General features: G+C 41.3%; 1 protein-coding gene across 1 annotated transcript; it reads left to right on the top strand.

The window, feature by feature from the left end:
- Positions 1 to 7,600: 7,600 nt before the first annotated feature.
- On the top strand, positions 7,601 to 9,486 carry LOC115374882 (G-protein coupled receptor 35). Its single transcript, XM_030074034.1, has 2 exons — positions 7,601 to 7,670; positions 8,599 to 9,486. Exon 2 carries the CDS (start codon positions 8,605 to 8,607, stop codon positions 9,484 to 9,486), a length of 882 nt encoding a protein of 293 aa, XP_029929894.1. The 5' UTR covers positions 7,601 to 7,670; positions 8,599 to 8,604.
- The last annotated feature ends 1,850 nt before the right edge of the window (positions 9,487 to 11,336 follow it).

Below are 11,336 nucleotides of genomic sequence, written 5' to 3'. Positions count from 1 at the left end.
ACTCCCATACACATCTACTGGACTGTGGCAGTCAATTTTGCCGGGATTATGTCAGGGTCCTGCCATCCACTGAGCTCTAATCCCTCACTCCCTTTCCCTCATTCAGTTAATCTCCCTGTTTTCTCCCCTCCTAAGGCCCCTCTAATCCCTCTCCCCCCTCCCACCGCCTATGGATCTGTAATCTGGAGCTGTGATCTTTGCTGCGTCACTAGGTCAGTGTGTCAAGTAGAGTAAAAACAACCCCTTTCCCTTGTCATATTGTACTCATCCTCCCTCATGCTACTCCTTTTTACACGACATCTTCTCACCATCTCTCCATTTTTATGCTTGATTCTTTAAATTTTTCAGTCACTGTGACCGTCCAACACATGCTAACACCTGCATTTCTTTTCACTTTTCTTATCCCCTCTTATCAGTTTGATTGTTTTTACAGTCACTTCTAAAATGTGACTCCTACTGAATAAATGGGGACTGAAGTTCAATCACAGGTCATTTGGAAAAAAAAGGCTTGCTTTGCACTTGATGAAAAGCATTGACAAAAAGCATTATTGTTATTAGAGACTCCATAATGGCCCATAACTAACAGAGTTTTGGCTCTTATGCCGGATATCTGGCAGGCAGCAAACTTTGCCAATGCTTTAGCAGAGGGCTTTGGGCAGGCCAGCTGTTTTCAACACACACCATTTAAACAGTGAACTCATCAACCCCTTTAGAGCTTGAGCACAGCCTGCACTGAATTTGGAAGCGTTTTGCCAAAACCCTAATAGAGCGCAGAGATATAGGTGTTGGTGAGCCAAAACCTGATGAAAGCCCAAAAATACTAATAATTTTTTTTCAAACATGCTTTTCATCTATAATTTTTAAACATGAACCCCAGCCACAGCAGGGAAAATAATTGAGAAATTCAGCGTAACCTGACCAGATCCCATCAGCACAGTGGAGTGTAACAGGGTCTAGGTGTAAATGTCAAGGTCAAACTAGACAAATTACACAGATTCTGAGAGCCTAGTGAGTTTTCATGGACTGCATCAGTGTAATTGTAATGTGGCTGATATTCATCTTAAGACGCTCTTGCCTTTCAAACCTTTTCAGTAATACCCTGCTTACACAACACAATTATACAACTTACATTTACAGACATCCACACCTGGGAATGGCATGGTGCAACCACAGCATTCAATTATTAAAGGCTACTGCGGTTTTTGTGCCTCGGTCTGGGCAGCCTAACAGTAATTGAGTGAACGGAGAGCATTTCTACTTCGTTTTCCTCTTGCATGAATTCACCAGCTTGTCACAACAATCAAAGCTTCTGTCTACTAAGCCCACTGTGGTTGTTGTTTCTTGTCCTATTGATAACCATCATAGTAGCTGAGCAAAAATGTCTCCACATCCATAATATTCCAAGATCCGCACAACGCTGTTTCCATTTATTACAAATGATAAAAGAATTCAGCTCTCAAAAGTTCAAAAACGTGAATGAGGATGTGGCCAAAATAAAGTAAGGATTGTTTGAAACAGAGCAGGAGCAGTGTCTGTCGCTGCACGGATTTGAGGATGTGGGGTCAAAGATGGTCTCCTCCTGCTTCAGCCACACCCACCGCGAAGCATCACCTGCCCTTATCTTCCATTGGCCCATCCTTTCCTGCCACTAGATGGGGTTACCCCAGAGAAAAGGAGTATGAGATCGCTAACCCAAATATAATAATTTTGGCTCTCCACCCATGTTATTATGTAATCATCTGAAACCCATATTGCATTCCTTCACAGTGTGACTTATATCTCCGCCATGTTTCCTTGTTTAGAGAAAAATGATGCTGTTGCATAGTTAGAGTTTCAAAGTTTTGTCATTAATGTTGGCATTCACCAAAAGATTTCACGACTGATTTCATCAACAAGACAACAAGAGGTTTCATGTGAACGTGTTGGCATGGATGTTTGAACATGTAGTGGGTTGGGACATATTGCACACACACAGAGAGAGCCACACCTATGTATACACCTCTACTAGACACCCACATTTGCCACACACACACACACACACACACACTCATCCATTGTTCCCTGGTAGAGCAGGTTTGGCAACAATAACAACTAACAAACAAACAAAAAACAACGCATCCACACTCATACACTTGCACATGGGGAGGACTGAGACATTTTGAGACATTTCTGATCGTAAGCAAATTCACTGGTGTTTTAAAGGTAAATAAATGTTTACCTAAGTATGGAAACAATCCAAACCTCAAGTTCCAACATGCAAATGACATACAAACACACATATGTGGCATGCAAAGACGTGGTAAAGACTCAGAGGAGGTATCCAAGGCAACGAGGCTGTGTTTATCTCCGGTGTGAATCAATGTGCTCTGCCATGTGAGCCTGACCCAATTACACACAAGTGACTATGAATGCACACACTCGTATACATCCACACACACACACACACACACACACACACATACACACACACGCAACACATGCATGCACATATGCATTCATGCGTGCCAACAACGTCATAACGTTTCTGTCTGAATAAAATCAGCGGCGCACTGCAAACTGGAAAAAAGAGAGTCATACAAATAAATATCCTGCACATTTCTTCCTCAACAGTGACTGTTCCGGCTTCCGCCTTACATCATCTTGCCCCCCTCCACCACTTTAGCCCAATGACCTACATCTGTTGCTGCCTCTATGCCATCTGCAGGGCACCGCTGGACACCCATATTATCCTTATCTCACCATTCCTTTATTCTCCCATTTTCTTTTATCCTCCCATTTCCCCTCCAATGTTCTTTCCCCTCTCATTTACATCCAGATCTCATTAGGTTTTATCCATCTCATATTTGTTTTATCCAGTAATCGTCCGAGTTGGTCTCATCAGGAAAGCATGGAGGAAATCAAAACTAGCCCTTAGAAGTCCTCTGTGTTTGAAGAACACTTCGTACTTATATATGTGCAATAGTGATGATAATAGTTAGGGATTTAGCAGGAGCCGGTGGGCAAGAAAATCCCTCATCTTCTCTCACTCAGGTGTCAAATGTTGTGCAGCTTTTGTCTGGTCTTGAACATCCCTATCATGTTCACCCCCATCAGGTCCCATCAGCTTAATCTTTCAGTTTAGCCTCTTGTTGAAATATCACCTGTCCAAACACACACAATATGTATTCACACATCATGGTCTCAGCCCTTATTTGTTTGCGTAAATCTCGGGATTTGAAAAATAAGACATGGATGACATGTGGTGATTCAAGCACACAGATCAGCTCACATAACCACCCTGATGACTCACAGCGGCGTGGCCAGCAGAAACAGAGACATCTAGTGTTGGGGTTGTCTCATAACACCCTGGTCTTATGTAATAGATAGAGTTTGGTCTTTACCATACATATTTCATGATTTTCAGTCCATGCAGTCAAAAGACTTCACAGAACCGCACCAGTTCAGTTGTTAATATTTCTTATAGGGTACAGACAGAGCAGAATGCATGTACTGGTTGTTCTTTGTCTGCCTGACCTTTAGAGTGTGACGCAAGATAAAGCCGTGTATGTACAAACACACACACACACACACATACACACACAAAGACTCACAGAAACAAGCCTCTCAAGAGTATGATCTGAATGCATCTGCACAGTAGGAGTGACACACTTTCTGATGGCTGCATTGCCTGTCCCTCCAACTGTGCAAGTGCCTGGTCACAGACTGACAACCCCCACAAACATTATGCAATGCGGGTCCATTATGTAATTTTTCATCATAACAAAAAGTTGGACAAAACCATTGCATATGTGGGTGATTAATAGATCCATGTGGCACAGATTATGCGTTTGACCTCTGAGTGGCATCTGTGAGAAGTTGAGCTATCTGTCCTTGTTCATGTTGTGCATTTGCATGATTCATATTTGTAGACTGTATCTCCGCCATTGCTGAAACTGCAGACTGTCGTAGGTGTTTCCTTGGTTTTTCTGATTGAGGAGGCACTAAAAGAGAACCGGGTGAATTCTGCAGAAAGTCTGCATTGCATCACAGCAGGGAGCAGAGAAAAAGGGGAGAGAGGACACGAGAGGGGGGGAGAGGGGCACAGCAAGGGGAGAGTGGGGTGTGTCTTCACTGACCTAGTTACAGCAGTGGAAAAGCCCCCCCCCTCCTTCACTACTGACGTGTAAAGGGCACTTTCAAACACTACCAGACAGACAGGAATAAATGCAGGGAGGCAGGGAGGAGAGGTAGCGAGGGAGCAAGAGAGACAGGCAGCAGGCAGAAAGACGTGCAGGCAGACAGACATGAGCAAAGAAAAATGAAATAGAGGTAGAAAAGCGGACAGATATAGCCACAATTATATTCTGGATCTGGGCAGATCTGGGTAATATTTCAAAGAAAAACAGGATAAGCCCGAAGGGATTTAAAACAAATTAATGATAAGAGCAGCCTGTGTCTGAAGTATTGCATACCCATTCATATCCTGTGTGATATTAGATAGACTCCTTCATTTTTAAAGAATAACAGCATCTTTGAAACACGAGTCGGCTTTTAATTAAAACATTACTGAACATCACTGATATACACGGCAAGCGCACAAATACATTGTATAAGTACCAATACACTGGATGTGACGTGCCGTTTCTCCATGCTTTTCAGTGGTTATACAGAAATATGGATCAAATGTTGAGGGTTAGTAGGCTAAGTGTAAGGTATACCAATGGGATTATCAAGTTCACAAAGTGTATTAGATATTAGGTATGTAGATATTTCACTGTAGGCCACACCTACAGAAGGTTCAACAAATTTTAGAGCACAGCTGCTCTTAACAGTGATGGTCAATGCTCATTTAGGTGCTCCTCACCTTCAGTCTCAACTCTAACAGGATGATTGATGGGTTCCTCTGGCTTGAAATGGCCCACACAGTCCACACATTAATAGGTCTAATGGAACAGCTTGAAAGGGCATGCAAAAAAAAAAAAAAACCTTCAGAGGCCAAACAGTGTCAGCCAAAATGGGATTTAACTGTGTAAAATAACTCTATGAGGCAACGGAGTGACTTCACACTTTTCCGTTTTGCTCTGCTCTGCTCTGTCATCATAGATAATATCTCCAAATTTTACCTCTTTTATTATCAACTGTTCTTTTTAGCCTGCCCAGCAGTTTTTCCCAAATCAGCGTTAGCAGATTTCCATTCCATTTTTTTTCTTTTTTAGCAACGCTTTGGCCCTTCACTCTCGGTTTCTGTTCAGTGATCTTTTTCTCTCCTTGTCAGTAAGAATCGACAAAACCAGTATTGGTTTTGGTCACTCCACCACAAGTGATAATATTATTGTGACTGATGTTATGTCATTCTAAACTTGTGATTCTGTTTTAATCCTGATCTATGAAGCATTACATGAGGGAAGGATGAACCCTAATCTGACAACATGAATGTCTGTATTCCTTCATATAAAATCCTCCTTTCACTTCCTTTATCCCTCTCTCCAGCAAAATTTCTGTCTTTCCCTCCATAAACTTCTAAGGTCACAATACACATTGAATATTTTTTAGTAATGCTGTCATGACTACTAGTAGTTTTTTTTTTTTGTTTGTTTGTTTTTTTTACTTCATTTTATTTGCAAACTTTATAGCCATTGTTTGCCGTTACCTACCCAAGCTGTGGAAAATATTCACATATATCCTTCCTTTAAGTCTTTGGCTGTGTATCATTTTATTTCTATCCTAGTTTCTATCGCACAATTTCCTGCCCCACAATTATATTCCAACATTTTTAACATGAAATCCATCTATTTATACATCTATTCATTACTGACATAACACTGTAACCTGCTATAACCCTGAGGTTATACTGGAGGCACTGCTTCAGAAATATAACCTCCTTAAAATCCGTTTATATTTTCATGATTCTTGAGGACAGGCAATCCAATTAAATCTTTCATTTTCTTTCTATTTTGGTATGTGTCTGTAGTTTGTTCCAACAGCAGTCGTCTCTGCTTCTGCCTCATCCAAATGTTGTTTCTCATAGGAAATCATTCCAAATCAAATCAACCGGATATAACACATAGTGAACGTTAGGACGGACTAATCCTGACAGTCGCACTCTGCGCAGTTAATGCCCAGGGCTCGTCTTATGAAACACTCAGTAAACAAGTCAATCAGACCTTAGAGGACAAACAAACACACGGTGACTGTACGCAAAAACACCGCAAACCGAAACAAAATGACAAAAGAAGTGACATGAGGACGCACAAGGTAGCACGTTTCACAGACACACTCACAGGCCCTCATGCACGCCCACTCACACAGATTCTGCGAAATGCTGCGTGGCTCCATCTCTCTAATTAAATGCTCATTAGGAGGGCCTTCATTGTGCAGCGTCTGGCTGGTGTGTGGAAGCCAGACTGGCCTGTATCCCAGCTTTCCCTGTCTGTGCAACTGGCTGGAAAGGCTTTGATGAGGATTATGTTGACAAAATAGCTCACAGGACCCGTGAATGCTGGAGCAGGTTGGAGAGCTGCACCAAGGTGAGAGAAGGGCAACAGCTGCTGATGCTTTGACAGCTTCTCTCTCTGTTTCATCCATCTCTCCCTGACTGAATCCAGAAAGTCTGCATTTGAAATGGGTTATGACAGGAAGCAGGAATGAAGGGAGTGAATGAAATCGGTGGCTGGTTCAGTGTGATCTTCAGTTTCTGAAAAGCTCTGAGGAAAGTATTGGCCGATTCTGACAAGGCAACAAGTGCGTCAAGTGATGGATGACAATAGAGGATAGTACGTGGTTGAGGGACAGACAAAAAAGAGAGGCGTTCTCATTTAGGAAACCAGAGGATGACACACTGACACACATTTTTAACAACAACAACAACAACAACAACAAAAAACCTCATCCCAGTCAAGATTGCTTGTCACATAATTTTTGTAGTCATGCTGTTTTTCCTGAGATTTCTTGTCTTCTTTTCAGCCGACAGAACAAAACATCGACCCATTTACAATCTGGCTATTGAAGAGTGGAGAGGTTGCGCGCCACAAATTGCTTTTCTTGCAGAAGGACAACATTTATTTGCTAATTTCCTCTCCACTCTGGCTTGGCCAGTCCAACACTTGACCTCCCTCCTTCAATTTCCCTCACATCACAACACAATACAACCTTGTTTTTCCTCACCAACTCTGTAAGTTGTCACTTGAATAGGCGATTTTTCTAAATTAAAAAAACATGTACAAAGGTATGGAGCAAAGACACCAAACAGAAAATGAGGCCCTGGCAGGAGATAAAGTGTAAAACAATATAGATCTCACTGATCATAGACAGATTGTATAGATAACAGATCATTGGCATGTCTTTTACCTCTTTGTTTCTCTGTAATTTGCGTCTGTTCCATACTAAACCCCACCAAAGCATTTCTTTTTCCCCTGAACATGCAGTATAGGGGAAAGGTCTACGCACACTGTGGTCATCTCACCCACATGTTCACACTGCTGTTGATGTTTCAGATGCCATTTCAGACGCCATAAATGAGCAGAACCATCGCAATTAGACCACATCCTCGCAATGCAGATAATGAAAAGAGGATGTGAGCCACTCTACGTGCAGAGGTAAACTTGTTTCACTTGTGGTGTAACTGCCTTCAAAATCAGTTTGCCGACAGCTTCAGCACAGGAGAACTGCTTGTTTGGTGACCCTTCATTAATGTGAGTGAGTTTTTTGTTCATTTGATAATATGCACACACCATGACTTGATGTGTTTGTTTTATTGTGGTCCATTGAGGCAATATATGCATTAACAAGAGATGGGACCTTTAGGCTACTGGAAATTATGACGTGAAAGCTGCACTAGCTTCTCAAGTTCCTGAAAAAAAAAAATAAATAAAAAATTGAAAAAAAAAAAAAAAAAAAATTGAATGTATGTCTTTGTTGTCATTGCATGTTCACATACAAGGAAATGTGCTGTCTCTCATAAAAGAAAAACGGTTCCATTCACTCCTCTCAAAAATGCACTGTCACATACTGATATGATAAATATAATAAATAAGGTAAATATAGACAAGAAAAAGTGCATTGTACATCAGTCTGTGGCATTTATGATTGTTGTGGTGGTGGAGGGTTTGTAACAAAGTTTGAGTTTGTCAAAAAGTTTTCAAATATAACAAAAAAATTGTAGAAAATTGTTAAGCATAATATGAGGAGTTATAATAGCATTCTTCAGAGTAAAGAGGAGGATTTCTTGTTGATTAAGTGTGTGTGACTGACATTGTGGTATTTTTGTGCTGCAGACAAAACACGGAAGTACAAAAACAGGTCACGCAAACTATGTCAAATGTCATAATAATAACAATAACAATAATACGCAATAATATAGCCTACAAACAAATACAACAACAATACTACTACTATTACTGCTACTACTACTGCTACTACTACTACTACTAATAATTTGACTTATTAGTAATAACAATACTAAAAATAATAGTAACTAATAATAACTAGCTGGAGCCTGTGAGCTTTTGAAACTGTGTCTTTAGTTGTTTCGGTTTGAAGACGTGCCTCACTGTTAACAACTTTTCCTCTGCAACCAACAGCTGACAGTTTCTCACTCTGATGGATTCCCACCTCTTGCAGATAAATATGTACGTCAACAACACAACCTGCCATGTGGACATCATGCAGGGTGTGGCATACTCGCCCTTGCTCCTCCTGGGTTTCCTTCTCAACTCTGCAGCTTTGTACGCCTTCATCGCTAAACGGGACTCCTGGACCGACACCCACATCTACATGCTCAACCTGGCTGCTGCCGACCTGGCCCTGATCCTGTTCCTGCCCTTCAGGATCTACGATGCCTTCCACTGCCTGAGCAAAACCTACTTCTGCACCTTCCTCATCTCCACCCATTACATCAACATGTACGCCAGCATCATGACCAGCGCGGCCATCAGCGTCCATCGCTGCGTGGCGGTGCGGTTCCCCCTGCAGGACCGGGCGCGCAGGAAGAAGAAGGCGGCGGCCCTGGCTGTGTGTTTGACCATTTGGGTGGTCGTGGTGGCGATCTGTGTCTTATTCCACGAGTCCAACACCCCCCAAAACCTGTGGACATGCTATGAAAGATGCAAAAATAAACGACTTCCCCTTGAATTTCTCTTAACTCTAGTATTTTTGGGCTTCTTCACTCCACTCCTGATCATTGTGTTCTGCTCCAGTTACACCATTTGTACTCTGTTAAAGACAGATGACAACTCAGTGGAAAAGAAAAACATCATTGGCATAGTGAGGGCAAACATGATTGTATTCATTGTCTGCTACACACCAATCCACACTGCCCTTGTGCTGACCTACTATGATCAACCACCTCCAGGTTGGCAGTTCAACATCACCACAACTCACAAATTTTTGCTTTTGTCTGAGTGGATTGCCACCACAAACTGCTGCTTGGATTCCATCAGCTATTACTTTTTGTTGAAAGCTTTTATCCATAAATGCATTGGACTGGACGAAGAAACCACTGTGTCTTAAGATAGCATTGCTGTATTAAAGATTTTTTTCAAGTGCAGGTGTTTTGTTTGAAAAAATGATTAATAAATGACTGATAATATTAATTAACAATAAACGACACTTTCTTCTCTCCATCGGCAGTACCAAACATTTTGGTCTTTAACTTTGGAAAGATTTTTTTTCTTGTAAAATGGAAATCTGCTTTTAAAATGAACGTTTCAACTGATTCGACGTTACTCTTCAGCTGCCTGAATTTCAAGCAGCACAATTTATTTGAGTAAATGAATCATTTTAAATGCAAGTGTTAGTGGCGACTGTGGTAAAAAAAAAAAAAAAACAGGAAAAAAACGGGCTTTTACCACACAGATATGATTCAGATCATCTCTGTTTGGTTGTTGTGTGAGCTATTCAGCCGTGATAGGGGTGTGTAGATGTGCATGTATGATTGTGGATACATGTGTCTCTATATGTGCATGTGTGCGTGCGTGTGTGTGTGTGTGTGTGTGTGCGTGCGTGCGTGCGTGCGTGTGTGTGTATGTTAGGATAAAAATAACTGACATGTAATGCTCATCCTTTACTTGCCCTTACTGCTCCTGGTTTGATGATCAGAAGGATATCTATGAGAGCAAGGTGTATTTTCATTTATGCCCCAAACCTCTTGATGAAATAATGTTCTATGTCAACTCCAGGGCAGCATAAACAGACAGTGTGCAGTCAGCTGTGGGAGTTCATGCTTCATACGTCAGCCTCACCTGGGCCGGCTGGATAAGGGCAAGTCTCCAGTACCCTCTTGTGGTGAGATAAGTAATTGCTTGAGAAACTTTCCACTACCTGTTGGAGGGCTTGAAACTGTCAATGAGAGGCAAATATGACTCATTGAAAGACTCTGCAGTAATAATACTACACACATTACTTGAAAATGCCATAAATGAATGGTGCTGCATTCTTTATGTGCATGCATGGAAATGTGTTCGTGCTGTGCAGTTATCTCCACACATGTGCGCTCACTCACTTTAATACCACACACAAGACATCATAAGCAGTCAGTTATATAATGCCATTTAATAGCAGTACTCCAAAGATTGATGGTTATTATAACAGCAGTATCTTAGCAACTGCAAAAACTCAGCAGGCATCAGTCAAGTGGGAAGGCTCAGTTCTGGTTGAGATCAGGCCTGCGACTCTACTCTAATAACAGGAAAACAGCTGAACTCAGCAGTCAACCAAAGTCAAGGTAAATACTGTACATACATCTTATTCACAGCATTGTAACCCAAAAAAAGTCTCACACTTCAAACGGGATCCTGTCTCGGAAGAGAATGAACGATCCCGCAAACCAAACTGATAACTCTCGCACTACTTTCAGGGTGAATATTTACATTATTTACACACAGTACAGTACAGTACAGCTCCGTTTCAGAATGAAAAAGGAAAGTTCTTGTGCTTTTCCTTATTACTGCACAGTTTTATGAATAAAAAGAAAACATAATGGATACATTCACTCACTCAGGATGCTGACAATTATTTTCAAGATCCTCCAGTATGGCAGTTTGTTGGCACTGACAGACATACAATCAATAGGCTTCAGAACAAGACGAAAAGTCCAAGTCAGGACAAATACGGCACACCATGAGATACATGGTGTTCCCTCACAGCACATTTTGCCCCATTTGAAGGTCTGCTTATATACTACTTATAAACCATCATTATTACATTATTATTACAGTCAGCTATCCTGAAATAAACACTAACAGTTCATTGATATCGGTGAATACATTATATAATCATAAAAGTCATGACAAAGTGGCTGTATTCATTCTTACATATTTACAATACATAGGTACTCTATGGCATAGGCGTTACAAAGTAGT

The sequence above is a fragment of the Myripristis murdjan genome, chromosome 17 (assembly GCF_902150065.1).
Source record: "Myripristis murdjan chromosome 17, fMyrMur1.1, whole genome shotgun sequence".
Classification (NCBI taxonomy): domain Eukaryota; kingdom Metazoa; phylum Chordata; class Actinopteri; order Holocentriformes; family Holocentridae; genus Myripristis; species Myripristis murdjan.
The sequence above is the reverse complement of the archived record's forward strand: the minus strand, read 5'-3'. Positions and strand labels throughout refer to the sequence as shown.